General features: G+C 43.2%; 1 protein-coding gene across 2 annotated transcripts in view; it reads right to left on the minus strand.

Annotated features, from left to right (window-relative positions):
- LOC102692745 (rho GTPase-activating protein 22) overlaps window positions 1-20,994 on the minus strand; it is a 42,815-nt gene extending 21,821 nt beyond the window's left edge. Inside the window, exons 1-3 of one of the 2 annotated variants that reach the window (XM_006630247.3) lie at window positions 20,451-20,994; window positions 15,641-15,843; window positions 13,079-13,166 (exon numbers count right to left, since the gene is read on the minus strand). In XM_006630247.3, coding sequence (XP_006630310.2) covers window positions 13,079-13,166; window positions 15,641-15,843; window positions 20,451-20,484 — 325 coding nt within the window. In that variant the 5' untranslated portion in view covers window positions 20,485-20,994. Of the gene's footprint in view, window positions 1-4,974; window positions 5,527-13,078; window positions 13,167-15,640; window positions 15,844-20,450 lie in introns of those variants that run through there. The other variant, XM_069188850.1, reaches the window with a different exon arrangement.
- Window positions 20,995-21,670: the final 676 nt, after the last annotated feature.

The following is a 21,670-nucleotide window of genomic DNA, read 5'->3' on the forward strand; positions in this document are numbered from 1 at the left end:
TTTCAATGCACCAAGTCAGTAATTAAGAAGATCAGACGATTAGACTATGTTCTTTTTTGAAGCTCACCTCGGTGAGAACAGAGAGATAGAAAAAAGTAACAAAAGGAAATGGTATAATTAATAAACAAGGGGAATATAGATACTTTATAGTACAACAGATAATTTGGTTATAAAGCCAGAATGCAAAAATGTGAAATGTAAAGGTCTTTGTGGAGGTAATACTACTAGGTATTCAACTCTCTTTAACATTCATTACTGCTTATCAACTGCTGTGAATAATTTCCTGCACCTAAAAGCTGAAGTTTCAGCTTAAGGAGCGTGACTCTGAGGCGACAGTTTATTTGGTTAGTTTGTTTCTCTAAACCACCACAATGTTTCTGCGATTTGCCAGTCTGAACACACTCCAGGAAGGCTGAGGAATGGAGCAAAACATCAAAGCTGAGTATCTACGGGCACAGATTCAAGATTTAAGCACTTTCTTTAATTACCATCAAATGGCAATAGGAAACGTTTCCCTTCTCATACTAACTATGCTGAGTCTTGGTGTACTGGACAAAGTATTAGCTATTCCAGGTAGATGTCTGCAATATTTAAGTTTTTCATACAATGCACAGCTGATGACATGCTGTCAGAGGTATAGAAAAGAGATGTAATAGACTGTATGTAATATAATATACATAGTGTCATACCCTATAGAAAGTTTCATAATCCTCCTCTGTGAAGGAAAGTGTTATGCTTCCTGGCTCATGGACTTGTTACGACAATTTGTAACCAGTTCTTTTAATAGTTTATAAAAACGCACTCTGCCAAAATGTTTGAGTGCTTTGTATTTTTCAGATGTAGTAACTCAAACTAAAAAGCCTCTTCTTTTGTTTACTGTATTGATGGAAACACCGCTATCTATCAGGCTGACAGCAGACCTGAAAGCCACATCTATCAGTGGCTACAGGGGAGAATAACTTTCACTCCTCCAGAAGGAAAGCAAATGTAAAATTACAAAGAGGGGCTAGCACAGGATTGAGTCCAAGCCCCTCTGGGTAAAAGAAGGGGGAAAAAAAACCTTTAATCTGCAGAACAACAATAATGTTCAGTCTCTACACAGGTGGATTAGCGGTGCCTCAGATGCTTCAGTTAGACGTCTTTACTGTAAATTCTGTTCACACTTAGGAAACCAACAGAAGTGAAATTTGAATGCAGATAAAAGTGCCTGCTCGAGGGAAACATTTTCTCTTAGCCCTTTTTTTCTTCAGCACTTCAAAAACCCTTCTGAAATCTTTGACTCCAGTCCAGAAAACATCTCTTTGTGGTTACATGCATAGGCTGTTAATGTTGCATGCAGTGCTACGAAGAACTGAGATTACAAGTGACAAAGAGAAGCCATGTGAATCTGCCTACCAGAAACACACAATAGTATAAACAGAGGTCACCAGTGGGAACATGGGAGTGAAGGAGGCACACCTTCACACACAGGGTGGTGGGAGTGCAGAGCACGTTGTCCAGCTGTAGCGGAGCTAGTCTGGGCACGGTGACGTCATCGCCCTCCCTGCGCGTAGCAGGGTCCTCAGCTGCCTGGGCTGAGGGAGGTCTCCTTTAGCTCATGTGGCTGGTTCCCTGTTGCATTACGCTGGGGACCCAGGCTCGCGCCCCAGGTGTTGCGAGTTGAAACGGGTGGCGGAGGGCACGAGCCCGCGCGGAACCGCAACAATCCCGCTGGTGCCGTGACCCGGACGGGAGTGTCCTTCGCCGAGGTGAAGTCAGCAGGGGAGGGTGTAGTGGGTGCTAGTACGGACACAGTGTCGCCATCGCCCTCCCTGCGTGTAGCAGGGTCCTCAGCCACCTGGGCTGAAGAGGGCTCCTTTAGCTCAACACGGCTGGTTGCCTGTTGCGTTACCGTGGAGATGCCGGAGACCTGGGTTCGTGCCCCAGGTGTTGTGGGACGAACCGGAGGGTTTGGCGTGGCGAGGGCACGAACGTGGAACGGTTACACAGCCATGCTGTTGAAGCTGATACCCAGGCTTCTTCCAAGAAACGGCTGGATGAAATGCTTGAATCAATTAGTTACTATGAGCTTAATGACCTGGTTGGGCCGAATGGCTTGTTTCCGAACTTTCTTATGGTCCTTTGTTTGATCATGGTAAGATGGCCCTTGTCTGCTGTACCAGCAACACAAACCATCAAATTTCAAATTTAGAACAGGTGTGATGATATCCTGGTTGAAACGTTTGGTGGAATATCAACAACAGGTTTGTTATTGTTGAAGTGGAAAATACTGATGGTCAAAGCGTACTGTATAGATTTACAGTTGTTGAGATGTCATAAGGAAGGCTCACTTTGAGACAGGAGAGAGTGCTTTTACTCCACGTAGGAACTCATTAGGAAAGTGTTCACTTCACATTTGAAAGGAACTCTCTCAATTCCAGCTTGGCCTCTGGAGATCTGGATATGTCATTTTCAGATATCTTTCTCCAGTATATATAAAGTTTATTTGTCCACAAGTGTCCTTAACTATGTAGCTTATTTCCGGGAATACAGTTCATTTCAGCCCTTTTTTATAGCTCTGCGCACTATTTAACCATGGCACTGATCTGACTGCGCTCCTCTCTGGTGTCCTCCTGTGGTCAGATCCACCGTCCTCTTGCACAGGTTCAGCTCCTGTGTCTGCCTTTATCAAGTATCGGCTCAGCACACTCAGCAGGGGCAGAGGGAGCTGAATTGTCTCCAGATGTTTCTTCCTTTCTAACTTCTGGGAAAACTATGTGGAAAACTAGCTCACGTTACGAGTGAGGATCAAACTCGGCGGTGGTTCTGACACAAGCTTCACGTGAGAAAACTTGTGGACAGTTTTACTGTCTTTTTCATCTTGTGCTTGTCTGTTTTACCATCGACTTTAAAGTGTTTTGCAACATTCCTTTTGCATTTCATGACATTTTGCATCATAAGGTACAGTGTGTTAAATGATGATAGAAGAGAAATTAAAGCAGTTCTCCTCCCAGATGTTTTTAAGGTCAATACAATTCTCAGTCAACCTCTTTGTTTACACAAACTGCCCCTTTGTGTTTACAACAAGTGGTATAGCAGTTTGCTATCAGGAGAGGGGTGTTTACTGTCTGTCCCTGAGCTCTCTCTCCCCTCCCTGGCTTAGTTCACAGCAGAGCACTGAAGCCTTTATCAGGTCCTGCTAGAAACCCAGCTGAAACAGAGCCTTTACACAGACACAGCAATCTGAAGCCTATTCTATTTAGCCCACGGCAACCCAGCTGAGAGAGAAGGAGTGAACAATGATAAGGAGGTCCTATCAACACAACAGCCCTACATTTTATTCACCACAAGAAGTTAGATTAAACCTTTCCCATTATTGTCTAAACCAGCACACCATCGGAAACATCTACAGTAGACAGGGAAGATCAGACTGCAGCAAACAAATAAAATGGGTCATAAGAAATGATTACTGAAAAACACAGCCTCAGAATTTTTAAGAGGTAATTTCAAGCTCTCCAGTAAGGAGTTGTATTGCCAAGCAAACATTTGCTTAAGAAACTAAAGCTACAGCAGTAGACTTTTCACAGCTACAAGTAGACTCACACAAAACAGACAGCTGGTCTGCAGTGAAGGAGAGATGAGCAGGTTCCTCTATCAGGACAGAATCTGGAGTGTGTGTGTTGCTGAGCAAGGCAGTCTAGTCTAGGCTAGTCTGAGTGGGAGCTGGTCAGTCTTGTTATTATCAGATGGCCACAGCCAGACAGGTTTAGTCAGCAATGTGTCAACACAAAGCTGATGGATATGTACCCACATGGACACTTTTAAGATTACAGCATTTGTGAACTTAGGTAGGCCTTTTGTTTTCAACACAAGGCATAAATGAAAATAGAGATTAACAAGCAACACACACCTGAAAAGGACTGGATCATTCTTGACAGGTCACCTAGACAGGCAACCCTGCCGTCCCTGAAGGTGAAAGGAGATCCTGGCTCTGCACTGATAAAGAACCCCACCCTGTGTGTGCTGGGACTTCAAGATTGAAAACTAAATGTCAGCTTGAATTATTGGGGTTTTTACTGAAACACATTTGTAAATATCTGGATGAGCAGTCTCCCTTAAATTAATAACACTTTCAAAATGATACAGTATGTCTGAACCTCTTTTAGGTTGCAGAGTGAAATTAATTTTGAACAAAAAGTTGTCCAAAATTACAAAAACGCAGAAACGATTAAAAACGATAACTTCGACGACACAATTGTTGAAAATGAAATGATAAAACCAAAAAAACAACAACAACAACGAAGCAACTGTATATAAACAGATTGGGAAGCCAAATTAACAAGTCTAATGGTAAAATCATACACTCGCTTCTGGTCAGCTAGGAACATGTCCAATGAACTGTCAAGCTTTCAAGCAGTAAGAAATCACCGACTCTATGAAGAAAGCACTGAAGTCCTGTACAACAAGGAAAAGAAGCAACAGTTTAAGAAGTAAGAAGATCAGACGATTAGACTATGTTCTTTTTTGAAGCTCACCTTGGTGAGAACAGAGAGATAGAAAAAAGTAACAAAAGGAAATGGTATAATTAATAAACAAGGGGAATATAGATACTTTATAGTCCAACAGATAATTTGGTTATAAAGCCAGAATGCAAAAATGTGAAATGTAAAGGTCTTTGTGGAGGTAATACTACTAGGTATTCAACTCTCTTTAACATTCATTACTGCTTATCAACTGCTGTGAATAATTCTTGAAAATGAAACGATAAAACTGAAAAAAACAACAACAACGAAGCAACTGTATATAAACAGATTGGGAAGCCAAATTAACAAGTCTAATGGTAAAATCATACACTCACTTCTGGTCAGCTAGGAACATGTCCAACGAACTGTCAAGCTTCAAGCAGTAAAAGAAGTAAAAGCAGTTAAAGAAGCAACAAGGTACTGCTTGAACTTTTACTGTTCAAGCAGTACCAAGGAAAAGAAGCAACAGTACCTTTTAGCTGCCGGCTCTGGTGCTTCTTGAGTTTACAGCAGCCAAGTCCCATATCTTGCTTAGCAGAGTCCGAGGGAGGCTACAGCTGTGCCATGTCAATTACATGACCGGCGCTCCTGGAGGTGAACGCACACGCAGGTATGTGCCAAGGCAGCTCACTGCCAAGACGGCGAAGGAAGCCCACAGCCCCATCGCAGCCAGCAACTTCAGCAGCAGCAACAAGCCATTCTGCCTCATTCGCGCGAGTTCTGCCCTTTCCCTTTCCCCCTGAGCAGCCACAAACCCTAACCCCCTTTCCGGGAGTGCGAGCTCTCCTCGTGTGCCCTCAGCTTCTTGCGCTGCCAGGGAGAGATGTGCTGCGCGGCTCATCTCCGCCAAATACTGCAAACCTCCCCAAATCCAAACAGACCGTGCTAATCAATCTGAGAGCTGCTGCTGTGGGTATCTGCTTTGATTCCATCCCTCACCGCATTTTCTGGTGGCTAGACACAGATCTCTGCATGTCGCTGGATCCTTTCCCCCCTATTAAACTTAACTGCTTATTAATTAAACTCTCCCCCTTTGAAGAAGAGGACCACAAGGGGGGGGGGGGGGGGGCATATGTGTTAAGCAGATGCTCGCTCTCATAGCTGGAGGAAAAGAGCCATGAACTGAATGTGAACCACCTTTATGAGAAGGAAGGAAATGGAGACAGAAGAGGCTCCATGCACGTCTCCAAGCCCGCTGCCATGGACAGGCACGCTTTCAGCCTAAATCTACAGCACGCGGCTCCACCCCGCTCACGGGCCACTGCGCTTTGTGTCATAATAAAGAGAAGCATTGTTGTAAACACTCACATTCCATGCATACCCATGCAGGGACCTTATAACATGCGGTCCGAACCACGCAATGGATGCACAGAAGAGTACGATATTTTGTTGTTTTTTAAAGTCTGCAGAGGCTGGAATCTCAGGCAACGACAGAACTGCAGTATCACTTTCTGTGTTGTTTTACTCAAAACTAGCAATTTAAGAGATGAAATGCCTATATGATCCATATCAAGCTGGTTCACAATGCTTTAATTCCTTAAAACTAGTATTTTCCAGCATTTGTTTAGAAAGCACATTATACCAATGACACTATTTCCCTATTAATTCAGATGCAGACTTAACATCATGCCCAAGAGTTGAATTGAGTTTAAAAAGTATTTTGAAAATTACGTTTTTTGTAATCATCCTCAGCAAGTGGGTGATTTTAATCCAAGTCTTTATCTGGGGTTTCCATAGTACCGAACAAACCTGTTAATGTGAGGTCCCTTTGCAAAAGCAGAAAAACATTTTACATGTTATGACTACTCAATACCAGTGCAGCAAAACTGTGAGAATCAGGACACAGCCTTCCAGTCTCCTCTGAAAAGCAATCAAACAGTGATGTCTGCAGAAATAAACAGTGATATCTGCAAAAGGCATTGAGCTGCCCACTGGCTATTTCATAAAGGAGTAGGCATGCTTCCCACATACAAATCTAGTAGTTAATCTTCTCACAGACTGAGTTACCTTCATTAGCCTCCAGATCAAGCAGAAAGAGAAACCTAAGGTGGATAAATAGAATAGAAGTGTAATCGAAATGAACAGGGATCCTCAAACTAGTTATATTCCCTTCAGTGCCCGTAAGATACATAGCTGTCAGATAAGTGGACAGAGATAAAGGCAAACAGCTATTTCTTTTATGACAATGGACTGTATCTGGTATTTTAAAACCATCAACCAATATGATGCTTGATCTGTCATGAAAGATGATGTTTGCTAATGCACAGCGAGGAGAATTTAAAGAAATAAGCTGTAAAATCTATAGCTCGTTCCTGCCAGTTAAACAAAAGATTGTAACATCTAATGAGCTGAATTTAGGCATGGATTAAGGACTGATATCACCTTTCTCCTAACATGTTCTGCAGTTTTCCCTGCCAGGAAAACATATTAATGAGATCACAGAGCCAGATAGCCCAGGGATTGTGAAGCAGATCCTTTCTTATTCATCTCATACCTGTACAGATCAATCTTTAAAGAGACACAAGGAACAGTCATGTCAGCTCAACCTATTACAAACACTGCATTTATCCAGACACCTCTTTTAAACTTAATGACTAAAGGAACAAGAAAGTAGTAGGTTAATTAACTGCTAGAGCCTGAGTGAAAGCAATTGAAAATTTTCTGAAAACAATTCTGAAGCTATTGTAACATCCCGTCCTTCGGATGAGACGTAAAACCGAGGTCCTGACTCTCTGTGGTCATTAAAAATCCCAGGGTGTTTCTCGAAAAGAGTAGGGGTGTAACCCCGGCATCCTGGCCAAATTTCCCCATCGGCTGTTATCAATCATGGCCTCCTAACAATCCCCCTCTATGAATTGGCTTCATTACTCTGCTCTCCTCCCCACTGATAGCTAATGTGTGGTGAGCGTTCTGGCGCACTATGGCTGCCGTCGCATCATCCAGGTGGATGCTGCACATTGGTGGTGGTGGAGGGGAGTCCCCATTACCTGTAAAGCGCTTTGAGTGGAGTGTCCAGAAAAAAGCGCTATATAAGTGTAAGCAATTATTATTATTATTATCTCTGTTACTTAGACTCAAAGCAAGTTAAAGATACAGTGATAAAATAAAATAAAATGTTGTTAACGCAATCTGAAAAGGAAGAGGGTCTCATTCTAGGGTCTGGGATGTACAAATAAGCAAACCAGGAAGACGTTCTGAAGGAAAAATGTGAAGTGAGGAATGAAAATATTTTTGGAAAGTAGAAAACATCAATATTGCCCACGCTGAACTCTAGATGACGGAAAGGTTTTATTTATGAAACACCAAGCTTTTGAGAAGTTAATTTACAGAGTGCTGAAATGATTGTGCGACAGTTTTGTTAATACATGACACATGGAACACAGTCTTTTTTAGAGGTTACAAGAAACAACAGCTCTCTTGCACACACTATCTTGCAGAAGGCATCATTCACTGGCGGACAAAGACAGGTATTCATCAATTAGCCAATTCACGGGGAGATCATTAACAATATAACACATGTATTGGATTGAGCAGAAATAAAGTTAAAAGCAGGTTTTCCAGAGCACGCTAAAGCTCTCCAGTTTGAGAAATGAACTACCAGTAGACCTTGTTTCCAGTCAAGCAGTTCGATTCAACATGAGATGTTGTTTGCGTCTCAGCAGGTCTCAGCATTGCACAGTCTGAACATTCCTTCTCCAAGACAAAGTTTACCAACATTCTCCATGAAAAGTAAGTTCATCTAAAAAATACGATACAAGCTCAACTTAAAACACAAGCACAAAAATGAGGTGTGACCACTGAATTCAGACTTGAGGCAGTTTTATCACAACTATTGCTTGTACAGTAGCTGTTCCTCTGATCCTGAAACTGAAGTCCCAAATCCACCAGCTCCCACAGAATAAACAACACTTTGTGATGGAAGACAAACCGCTTGATAAAGAGCACAAGTCAGGGATCCCAGCAAACCCAGACTTATCAGGGTCCCAGAGCAAAGAGTACCGAGAGGGCAGCCCACTTTGATTTGTATTGTAGGTTAAACAGTACTAACAGTTACACATTGGACATGCCAAATTACTCAAATTTAATACATGGATATTAATTCTGGGTATTTCCATGTGAAAAGGATTCCATTGTTCCATGTGAGAAGGATTGGCTTTTTTTGAAAGCTGGGAAACCATGTAGTCTGTGCTGTATGTTTTGGTGATGTAGGAGAACAATGGAAGACACTCACTTGTGCCCATTTCAGGATTAAGAGCCACTGCGTCAGTTGAGGGTTCTGACGTTGGCAGCTCAAGTTTTTTAAGGACAGAAAAAAACAAAAAAAAACCTTTTGAAGATAACTGCGAGGCACAGATCTGAGAGAAATATTCAGTGAGAAATGCACTTCAAAACAATATTTAAAAGATTTCCAACCTCTTCTCTGCTTTCTGTCAAAGCACCTCAGAGTCTGTAATATGGCTCCCAGTTCACAGAACAGCTCTGCTGGAGCTTCACAAGCCCACACTTCCCTGCTGACACTTGATGGATGTCACACACAGGTGTTATATTTGTTCATCATATATATGATTGAAATACACACCAGTAAGGCTACAATAAACAGAGGGAAGAGTCCTTTACAGGGAAACAGCCCTTTCCAGGACCTTTGAAATCAGAAAAACAGTTCAGCACCTGGTAACGTAATGTTGGAATTAATTTTATTTAACTGCCCATTTGGAACTTCTGCACTAAAATCAGTTCAGTTTTTAAATATGCCACATATAATGGGTCCACACTGAATAAATTGTTATGTGTCTGAGCTCTGTACCCGATGTTCTATGTGTAGTCATTTCACCGATGTTTTAGTCATGCAATCAAGCTGCTTGAAGCCAGCATTAGCACATAATTAACCACAGAGCTACAGCCCTCTGCAGAATCTGTCGCAGTATGGGAATTGGGCCTACCGCATGACATTGATTTTGACGATTTGTCAAAATATCATGGCATGGTGTCCCCTAAAAACTATGAGCACAGAATCAGTCTGACCAGGGCACTGTAATCAGATCTACATGTTGCTTCTGCAAATCACACAAGAGTCTTGAAGGCCAGCTTCAAATTTGGGAAACATCAGCCTGAAGAAATGTGTTTTTAAGAACCCTTGAAAAAAAAGATGGAGATAGGGAGCTTTATATAGTTTCACGCAGACTGCAATGCAGTTCAAGTGCATTTCTGTTAATGCTCTATTACCCAGTGTGGTGTTGTGTCACAGGAACATGGAGCAAAGCAGAATTTAAAATACAGAGCTTGGAGAGATGGGGCAGAACAGCTCAGCAGGTCTTTGAGGTACAGTAGGATGGAGCCTCACTGCTTGGCGCTCTATAGGTCAGGAAAAGGATTTGGAAGCCAGTCCTTTATAACCATGGGAGCCAACGCGGGGACAATAGAATAGGAGTGATATTGACGTAGCTCTTAGCATAAGCTTCAATCCAGTTATTGAAAATCCCCCAAGACACTGTCAAAGTCACCCCAGTGGGCTTCTTCAGAATGCGCACTGGAACACAAACCAGACACCAGCGGAAGGAGCCTTTGGGGAAGTGGGGAGGTGCGTTTCAAACTGAGAACAGGAAGCGCCCGTTTACGCAAAGGGCGGAGGGAGTCTGGAACAAGCTACCCCTGCTCTGATGTTGAAGCCGATAGACTGCCTTCTTCAGGAAACACCTGCATGACATCCTTGAATCAATAAGCTGGTAGCAACCAAGCAATCCTGATAGATCATTCGGTGGCCTTCTGTAACTTATAAACTTTCTTATTTCCTCATGTTCTTCTCTAATTCCCTAACACTCCAAGGCACTGAAGTAGTTCGGTATAAGGCTGGTGAGCAAAGGCTGGTTAGACCTGCTGGTCCTGGAGCTCATCCCTCTGGTGCCCTGTGATAAGTACCAACCTGCCACCTGTGACCACTAATGTGCACAGAGCAGATGGCAGATATTTTTAGAAATAAGCTTCCTAACAAACTCCCTACAGAGCTGAAAGAAAGGAGCTGACAAGGGCAAGAATATATTCCCCAGTCACCCCTTCTCACAAAAGGGGCTGGGCAACCTGTCCTTACCCATAGACATTAGTGGATATGAACGACATCATTAAAAAAAAACCCCAAAAACATCCATTAGCTGGAGAGCATGGAAATGACAGATAATGGGGAACAAAAATCCAGAACTTCCATGAAAACTAAAAAGTTATAATTTAAGAAATGTTCAAATCAGCCTCTCTGCCTACTAGAAACCAAAACAGTTGAAGAGCTACAGTAAATGCTTAAAAGTTGTTTAAAAAAAGTAAAGTACTTCTTCATTGAAAGGCTTAAACAGTGCAGTGAGCAGTGTGACACGTACAGGGCGTGTGCCACTGTGTATCGACTGTTTTTAAACCTGTTATTTGAAAATTCCCAGCAAACCTCCAGATAATCTCCCCAGCAGCACAGTTCTCAAGGCTTCACTCACACTGACAAACAGGGCCGCCTTGAGCGGGCAATCACCGGCAAGCCAAAACAGAGACAGAGGCTTCCCACAGACTCCCTTCTGTACTGCCAGTGCACTGAAGAATCAGTGAATCGGTGGTAATACTTTCACTGCAAAGGACAATAAAGCTCTGCCTTGGTGAATGAAATTGTATATCATATATGTATGTATACAGTGCCTGTAGAAAGTCTGCACCCCCCTGGGACGTTTTCACCTCTTATTTTATTCACATTTACAGCATGGCAAAAAAATCCTCAGTTAAATACATCATGGTTCCAAAATGTGAAAAAGTCCAAGCGGGTGTAAACTTTCTATAGGCAATGTATATGTAATATAAGTAAAGGTTTATTCCAAGCGGAACAGAGAAGAAAAGCAACACAACGTTTCAGCTGTGGAGTCTTCCTCAGGTGTGAATATGGGGTATATGAAATTGTGTCATTATCTTCTTTTAGAAACCTTGGCAGACCGGTTTCACTGGCTGCAACTAACTTCACCACATTTTGTCATATTGAACTTTTCATTATACTGCTATGGTCCTTCTTTCCCATTCGCCATATTACTACTTTTGCTCTTTGAGAGAACTAAAACAAACAAATGGCAATACCACTACAGCTGATACTACCTATACTTCCACTCATATAAATTATATTCCGACTTCAGATCATAATATAAAAAACTTTATATAACTATTAATGAAATGAATAATAATGACAACTAAAAACTCAGCAGGGACCAGTGTTGTATTAAACTAACTTACCCATCCACACACTGCAATACATACCAGTCAACTATTTTAAATAACCTCCTTTCTTCTGCACTAGGTCTGCCCTCTTCTGCTGAAAGGTGGCATTGCATTTATTTCCCACAGCTCAACATTGAATACTTCTGCAAATGATCTGCCACTGTAAAACTGTACTTCCTACAGAGATTAAAACTGTAAATTATGTTAATGAAAAGAAGGGATTAAAAAGAGACATACTATAAAGCATTCTGAATCTCTTCATAAAAGAAAACAAAATTATGCTCTAGTCAATTTTACTTAATGCCTTTTATTTTCATTAGAAAATAATAATAAATAATTAATAGTTCCTTGTGTTCCTCCTATGTAGGAGTTTTTCTCTCAAAGGATCCCAGATTTTTAACATGAGAGCAACCCCACCTGGGTGACACACAGAGGCCACTCTGCACCAGCAGTCCCACTGCACTGCAGTTCAGGGGTGGGAGCAAAAAACTGCATTAACTATTGAGTTAAGGGGGGACTTTAGGGAAGACAGATTGTTTAAGCACAAAGGGAGTAAACAACCCTACTTTTATGAACAGAGCCATAAATCTTCAATGACCGAGTAGTTAGGACCTCAGATGAATGTCACATCTGAGGAACTGCACCTCCTACAGTACAGAGCTCTTGTCACCACACCAGGTGCTGGTTTGGAAAATAGGTGGTGTCAGTGGACCAGGAAGTGGTTCTCATCCAGAGAGAACAGCATGACTTGCAGCTCCACTGGCAGCACTTACAGCAGCAGCCTGGTCTTCCCTGCAGGCCTAGTGTGAGCACCACCCACCACCGCCCACCAGCGACCAGCACCGACCACGACCAACCACGACCGCCCAGCACTGACCACCACTGACCAGCACTGACCACGACCAACCACGACCACCCAGCACTGACCACCACTGACCACCTCTGACCAGCACTGACCAACTAGAACTGACCAGGAGTGACCAAAACTGACTAAACTTACCAGAACTAACTGACCAACACTGACCAGCACTACCCAGTACCTACCAGTACTGACCAGGCCCATCTGTTTCCCGGATGTGACAAGATCAGGCTACAGGGTGGCAGCAGTGCTGATCAAAATTATCTCTCCTATTCCATGGGACCTTTTCACCCTTAAAAACAAGTCCTCAAGGGTCGCAACTGTTTCTTGAAGCATGTAAAGACCATTCACTGAGACCCTCCAAAGCTGCAGAGCAAAGGAGATCTTAAAAAAAAGTAAGAAAACAGCAATTTTGTCATCTTTGCTTGTGTCTTCCCAAGGGCGCTGGGAAACACAAGGCTCCACTTTTAGTGCATCTTCTTACCTGGAACGATTTCGAACAGATGCTTCCCTGGCTCATCTGGGTTGACTGCCACCTCATTCACCTGGCTGCCCTGAAGGGGAATGCAGCCCTGGAGTAACAGAAGACAAAGCTCAGCCTTCATGTGGGCCTGCCTGTGTACTGTATGAGATACAGCCTCAAAGGTACACATCCCAGGGCACAGTAACAGAGCTACTATACAATAGACTTCTGAGACTTCTGTAAAAAACAGGGCTGATCTGATTGGCTGAATTCAAATACCTGTGTGTAAATTGTACAGTAAATGAAGAAATTAAGTTTTAGGTTTACCATGCTAGATGAGATTTATAAAAATGTACTGTGGATCTGGAATCTAAGGTATAGGTAATAGAAGAGTAATTGTTACGAGGAATAGAAACCACATTGAGAAATGACTGGGTGCACATAGTAAGGGAACTCAAACATGTAATATAATACAGCCTCAGAAGACCTACTGCTGCAGATTACAGAGTACATTCTGGGTTAGCGCATGGCAACACTTACACAGGTCACCACTGATTTATTGAAACAAAACCTGACACATGGTGCAGAAGCTTCAGCTGCTCCTGACAGCCATAATGGCTATGCTGGTTAAAGTCCACCTATCCATTTTCTAACCACTTCATCTAAGGAAGGGCTGTGAGGGAGCCGAAGCCTATTCTAGCAAGCAAAGGCAGCAAGGCAGTGTACACCCTGGATGGGACACCAGTCCATCACAAGGCACACACAGACACGCACACCTGGGCCAATTTTCACAGAAGCCAATTGACCAACCAGTATGTCTTTGAACTGTAGGGGAAAACTGGAGCACACAGAGGAAAGCCATTCTCATGGAGAGAACATACAAACTTTAAGCAGACAGCACCCAGGAATGAAACCCAGGGCCCTAGCTCTGCGAGGCAGCAATGATAGCTACTGCGCCACCATGCTGCCTTCTGGTTGTCATTCGTGCTAAAGTAAGACAGTCAAGTGAAACCAGTTTTAATGAGAATTAATGATCCCCTTTAACACATACTGCTAATCAGGACTCAGAAAAGGGCCTTCAGATTAATGATTAAAACAAAATGAAAAATACAAATAAATCCTGTATAGTTTTGTGTTGAAAATACTGGAGGAAATAAGGTTGTTTGTATGTGTGCGTCCATTCATTGTGGCACCAATGCTGAATGCCTTACATATGTTTTTCGTACCACATCAATACTTTTCATTTGAGAGGAAGACATGTGCGCATTCAATAAAACCCAGAAGAGCATTTCATTCTGCTGATTCTGATGAGACGTCCTCTGAGATCGGTATCGGATATAATCCTCCTTGAGCTCCTGGCCAGGAGCATAATGAAGACAAAATGACGGATGAGCAAGGACACATCAATCCAATTAAATTTAGCAACATCACTCCGCCAGCGCCGGCAACATCCTGTACCAGTAGCATCCAGCAAGGTGCAGAGGTCGCTTACTCTGCAGCTGCAAAATGGCTTGACTTACAATGTTGCCAAGTGAGAGGGCAGCCCTTTACCAAATTAATTGCCATGGCAACAGAGTGGTGTTACAACCACAGGGCAATGGTCCTCTACTTATGGACAAATTAGCACACAGGCGCACAGCGCTGCATGAGGAGTGGCACCACCCTGTATTCCTCAAGCACCGCACTGAGCTCATTCTGCAGACGGGCGCCTGGCTCCACCCTGCAGGCTGGACTCGCACAGGAATCGTTCCTTTACCAATGCAGTTACGCTCATCCCCCATGTTCAAATGCCATTCTCACGCCATGCAAGTGTTTTTAACCAGCAATATGAGTTTCAGACTGCACCAGTGTCTTTTGGGGGGTGACTCTAAAAGTGCTCCAGACCGGGTAGCGCTGGCTGGCCTTGTGCCAATGCTGTCCCCGATGTTTGTTTCCAGCCCTTTCCTGAGTCTCGTCAAGCTGACTTGGGCAGCTTGCAGATAAAGCCCAGCACGAATTGTACAAAAACATAAAGCAACAGGCGCTTGTTTACAAATAGGCATAATTCTTCCTGGTTCTTTAGTCTCTCCTATAAATGTGTGCAAAACAATATATCATGCTTTTCATTCTTTTTTTTTTTAAGTTATTTTGACTGAGATAGCATATAACGGAAGGAGTCATCTACCATCTCAGAAACCTGGAAACTGACGGTGCTGAAGTATTGATTTGCCTCAGGCCAAACATAAAGGTCAGGGGTGCTGCACAAACTGCACAGCTGAAATCTATATGCATTTCAGAACTCCAGGCTGATTAGACAAGATTATAAATAATATATCGCATCCCTTCATTTAAAGCTTTTTTATTGGTATACGTATATTTGTGTATGCTTATAAGGCATTAAAGACTAAGTGTAGCAAAAACAGTTCTTAAGCCAATCTTACCTGCATTCAATAGAAACAATGAGGCTTTTCTGTATATATTGATGTTTTGTGAATTAACTTTAAAAGACACAATGCCAGTAATTGCAGCATGTTTAACAAGGCCATCAATGTCTGACCTATCCCACAGGTACGACACTACACAGTAGGAGCAAACAACGAGCACCTGGGGTTTGGCTTCCTCCTCGTCTTTGTAGAAGTAGAGCTGGTCAGTCCGCAGCACGAACCAGCGCAGCTGCCAGTTCTTCACGATGCTCCTCTGCTTCTTCAGCCAGCCGGCTCTGACAGCTCGCTCCTGGGGGCTGGGCTGGGGCGGCCGGCCGGCGGAGCCCCGCGACACTTCGCCCATCACCATGCTCTTCGACCTGGCTGGACAACACGGGACAGCCCCCTGAGCAGCTAGCCGGCGGGTCACTGCCGTCCGGCTGCAGAGCCCGGGGCGGCAGCGGTGATCTCGCCTCGGAACACTACCCAGTTGCGCACAGGGCTATCCGTGTACATTGCTTTGGATAGAAAGAGCGTCAGCGAAGAGTGATATGGGTTGGCGGGAGTATGGAACAAGCTATGGGGGCGGAGCGGAGGCTCTGTGGCTCAGGATCCGCGCCTGTGCCTGAAAGGCTGCCGGTCCAAATCCCGCGGCCGGCAGAGGAATCCTACTCCGTTGGGCTCCATCAGCAAGGCCTTTAACCCCAACTGCTCCAAGGGTTCTGTATGACAGCTGACCCTTCGCTCTGACCCCCAGCTTCTCTCCCTGTCTGTGTGTCTCATGGAGAGCAAGCTGAGGTATGTGAAAAGACACATCCCTAATACCAGAAATCGTATATGGCCAATAAAGTAACCTTATCTTATCAAGAAGCTGAGATCCTGGATTCATGAACTGTTAACTGCCAAACAGCCTAAAAGGGTCACATGGCCTCCTCACATCTGTACCCTTTCTTATATTCTTTTGCATCTTCATCAAATCTCACCTGACCGGCTCCAAGAAACCAGGGAGGGCAGGCTGGACGACGAGGCTATGATGGGAGATTGCTAGCAAAAGCAGTTCGCTCCTTAGAGAGGCCATTTGAGAGGAGGATTGGCAGACAGCTCTGTGCTAGAAAATTCAACAGCGACATCAACATCTCCAGCCTGGTGTGAGGATTCATAATGCTGCCTCTTGGTACAACTGACATGTCCTACTTACTCCAGGCTCATGAAAGGTCCCAAGACACTTTTGTGAGTGGCCTTTAACCTGCACAGGCTGGATGTCTTAACAGCAATCTGATTAATCAAATATTTCCAGTCTCATTGGAATATCTTATCCTAAATATTCTCTCTCTCTAACCCTGTTCTTTGGTGTGCAGGCACAGAATGTCTGGTGCTACGGCACGGTGTTAATTCACAGCTGCTGGGCAATTGTTCTGGAGATCTTCCTTACTCTTAGGGATTAATGACAGCTGTTCCTCTGTGTAAATGTACATTGATCCTGAGTGCATTATTATTCTAGTAAGTGGATGGCAAAACAGAAAATTAGCTACAACTTGTTGAATTCTCATTATCTTTAAAACTTTGCTTTAAATTTGCAGCAGTACTGCAGTGTCTGCCTGGCATTATCAAAAATAAACAAATTGGTAATACAAGACGTAAGCCCTTGTCCTCTTAATACTTGCTTTGAAACTCGTTCTTTTGGGAAGGTGTGATTTGCACACGCTGACAATATTTTCTCCGGATTGTGTGGGATCAATATCTCCACCACAAGCCACTCTCATTCCCCACACTGGAAATCCTGAGGTCCCATGCTGACAAGCTACAAAGAAATGAATAAAAATAATTTGGTTTATAATCATAATAGGATAACTGTGTTAACACTGCTTTTATATAACTAAATTCTTGCACTGAAAGCTTAAGGGGAACCCAACAAAGACATTAATCATGGATTATTTATCAAAATCCATTTTGAAGACTGCAATTCTGTTTGGCTTCTGTGCCAGAGACAGCAGATCAATTCTTGTATTGCTTTAAAAAAATCAATAGCGGAGGACGTTTTTTTTTTCTCCTTCAGTCTTTCTGCTGATGGCAAGGAAAAAGCAGCTTCGCAGAAGGGGCTGAGCCGAGCTTCAGTCCGACCCTGTGCCCTCTATTGCAAAGTCATGATTGCTGTTCCTTCTGCTCCCATAAGCAATGCTCACGATTGTCCTTTCTCATCAGGAGGATCTCCCTGTGTCCTGATACGAGTCGTCGCTACGTTCTGCGTCTCAGTAAAGCACAGCACGGATTAGCGCGTGCTGTCTCCATTATTGTTTCCATGTACCCTAGAGTCTGGGACAGAACAGAAACCCTGTACCCACCCATTTGCTTAACACAGGTCTCGGAGGGGATCGTAAAGAATATTTCTTTTTACTACACATGTCAGCTAAACCAACCACGCTCTGGACACAGGAGGCGTTAAGCCTGGAGGACACAATCAGTCAGCTCAGAAGTGTCTGCCCACATAAATAACACATCACTGAAACCACGGACTGGAGCTCTGTGACTTAAGACCAGCCTTAGCCTAAAGATACAGGTTTAATTTAGCCTGGTCAGTTTCCTGTTAGGGAAAAGCTTTCATTTTTTTGCCTTTTCTTAAACAACCTGAAAATATTTCTAAGGAAGACAGGGCGGGAAACAGGACATGATATTCTACAGCAGCTTTGAACATTCTCTGTTAATTTACCTTCTGTTGAAAATAATTTACAGTATTTTAAATTATAGATGAGATCTGGCACCTTTTCTTCTGAATGTACAGGTACATGGTACTAGACCTTTAAAATTATTATATCAGAAAGGTACATCCAAGAAAGAAGATTAAGGAAAATATTACAATATCCTTTCTAGAAATAAAATCACTGTGATATTTTTTTGCACAAAACACTCCAGACAAGAATTTCTGATTCACTTCCATTGAGCCTAGAACTATTTGGACAAAACTCTAAAAGGAAACGAAAACCTCAGATTGTAGATTTGAATATTTTAAATAACTTTTCAAAATGTCTTTTCACCCTTGATTCCATATGGAGGAAGATACTATGATAAATTAAAGTTTGCATAAACTCCCTAAATATACAACAGTATAACAAACCCTGCTGTCAGGCATCAGTGTGTTTTTACATTCAGAGGTCCTGTTCCTAAAGACCAGGAAAAAGACAAAACCCTCCAATGGAAATCATGGTAAAAGCAGAGCAAAGTGTAGTAAAGCAGAGAGACATCATGGTAAAAGCAGAATAGAGTGTAGTAAAGCACAGAGACATCATGGTAAAGGCATAGTAAAGTGAAATAAAAGCACAGTGACATCATGGTAAAATAACAGTCAAGTGTAGTAAAGCACAGAGACATCATGGTAAAAGCACAGTAAAGTGTAGTAAAGCACAGTGACATCATGGTAAAGTCACAATAAAGTGCAGTAAAGTTCATGATGAAAACCAACTAAAGTGCAGTAAAACACAGTGAATTCATGGTAAAAGGGTGGTTAAGTATAAAGCAGAATGCCTTGGGAAAACAGAAAATAACATTACATGCTTATCAGAGGAAAGCTGTCATGAAAAAGGTTACTTTATTTCTTGTTTGTTACAAGCTCACTTTGTAGAATCTTACTAGCTGTAGGACAACAGTAGATATTGAATTCTCACAGGGCTTTGTCTCCTGACAAAGCAATAGGAAGACGTATTTATTGTTGTTCATCACCAGGCACTGTCCAGATTGCTTCTGAGTCATTACATTCACAGAAGAGAGAGGTCCTGACTGAGTTTATGAGTTTTTTTACTCTTTATATAGAAAAGCATTCCAAATAATTAAATGGACAGCAATCTAATGTGCTAAAATGTTACTGTTATAGAACATTTTACCTTTGCAAGTTGAACATGTTATCATAAAGCTGTAAATCTAACAAGCAGGATGAGAGAGATTAATAATACTCAAGTACTGCCTCAGATCTATAGGATACGTTTCAGAAATAAAAGAGGTGTTTCAGAGACAGAGAAAGAGAACCAATGCATGGATTTACCATAATTATACACATATTATACTGAAACACCCTCTTCTTAATTTTATCATTCAGAATTAAGTCTGAAATTATCATTTTTAAGTGAATTCTTATTTCCACACTACTGCTCAGAACCTACTGTACATGATTCCTATTTCCTGCTCTCAGGACACACTCTGCTGTTATGATATGTTACACATTTAAGTCCATTATCACATTGAGTGTCAGCAACAATGACATTTGAACACCGAGCGAAAACAATAATAAATATAAGCATTCCATTACAGCTGAATTATTCCAGAATTCATCCTCAACGTTACAGTTTGATGGCTTCATTCGTCAATCTGTTTATAACTATTGATTCAACACAAAAGTCACATCACTTATTGTAATCCTCAGCAGATGCAGTAAAACATGATAGAAAATGGACTTAAACATAAACACAAGCCGACACAAATCATACATAAATACCCCCACACACACACACTTATAGAATTCCAAAGCTTTGAAGCTTCTATTTCATAATCATTCATGCTATTATTTATTTAGGACTCATATCTCAATAAATCATTCCTTATGAACAACCTGCTAGTTTGTGGCTAATAATTTTAAATTCAGATTCTCTTGTGAAAGTGTGAAAGCCAGCACAAACTGTTCCCTCGGTCACTGTAATCGCATGCTCCGCAGTAAAGTTAGGGAGCAATGCCATCATCCGCTGAATGATGAGGCACATATTCATGGGAAAGACTCCCCCATTATCGCTAGAATAACAGCAGCCCCTGGCAATGGTAAGGCGCTGTACGAAAAGGGTGATCACTTCACAAACTGCTTCATTTTGTGAAGCAGCTAACTTGCTAACAGCTAACAGCTAACAATGATTATTACAATAACGACTCATTTACTGCAACACCCTAACTTTATGACCTCAGTACTGTGAGACCCAAGACGAAGGCAGAAGGACAGAGCCGGGCGTGCTTACCTCTCCGGGTCTGTCTAATCTTAGGGCTCAGCATGCTGTCCGTCCTGAGCTGCGATCTCCCTGGTCTGCATGCTGCCTCTCAGCTCCTCGGTACCCTCGCCGCGGTGCGCTCCATCCTGCCCGGCGCTGCTCTCGCATCTGGACTCTCCCAGCAGCCACAGCACACTCCTCCGGCCACGCCCACTCGCATCCCGGGAGCCGCTGTCTCGCACACGCTCGCCCGAGCCCTCCTGCATTATTTATCCCGCCCTGAATTAATTCCACTCCAAACCCACCATTAAGTGCCTGAATGATTACTGTCAATAATTCACCAGAGCAGAAACAGAAGAGCCAGGAATGGCTTCCTCTTTCCTTCCCTTAATTGGCTATGCACTGTGTCTCCTTCTCTCCCTCCATTTACAGTGTATATAATGTACGTATGCCTTTAGAGCACAGCAGGAGAGGCTAGTAACCGGTTCTTTTATCTGCCTCTCTCGTCTTGCTGGATAATGGCTCTAATTGTGGCAGCAATCAAATCGGAGCCGATCTGAGGACCTGTGCTCGGCTCTCTCTCTCTCTCTCTCTCTCTCTCTCTCTGGGAAGGAGGGAGCGGGGGCCGGATTCCCCGCTGCAGCGCGGCGGAGAGCTCCCGGACCCATGAAAGGCACCGGCCAACAACTACACTACACACCCAGGACTGGAGTTATGTGTAAGCCAGAGGAGCAGCTCCTCAGCAGCCCGTGGTGCCCCGGGTAAAGCGTGGCTCCACCCAAGGTCATTGGTGCCTCGAACGGGGAAGGTTCACCTGCCCCGTGCCTCGGGCGGGGCAGCGGCTGCTTTCAGCCGGACCTCCCGCGTCTCTGCGGGTCTGTTCTCCGCTCTCCTCCTGGCGCGGCTCTGGCGCGGCTTGTTGGGGCAGATTCACAGGGAGACACGTTAATGCCGGGTTAATTTGTGCCCCTGCGTCTCTATAAAAAAGGACTGAACCTGGCTCTTCAGGAGGTTGCATGAAACAAAGCATGAATTTATTCGAAGTGAATGTAAACAGTGTTTAACTGTTTAATTTTTTGGTCACTGTAACCATGATAGCCCAATTCTAGGAGGTAGCTGCGTCAGCATGTGTGGGCTGCAAAGGAGCAAGTGTTTCTTTTCTTCTCTTTTCAGCATGGAATAAACCTTTACTTGTTCCTTTGTAACCCAATTCTACCTTGCCTTCCTGCAAGGGGACTGGAGCACAGAGC

This window comes from Lepisosteus oculatus, chromosome 4 (genome assembly GCF_040954835.1).
Source record: "Lepisosteus oculatus isolate fLepOcu1 chromosome 4, fLepOcu1.hap2, whole genome shotgun sequence".
Lineage (NCBI taxonomy): Eukaryota > Metazoa > Chordata > Actinopteri > Semionotiformes > Lepisosteidae > Lepisosteus > Lepisosteus oculatus.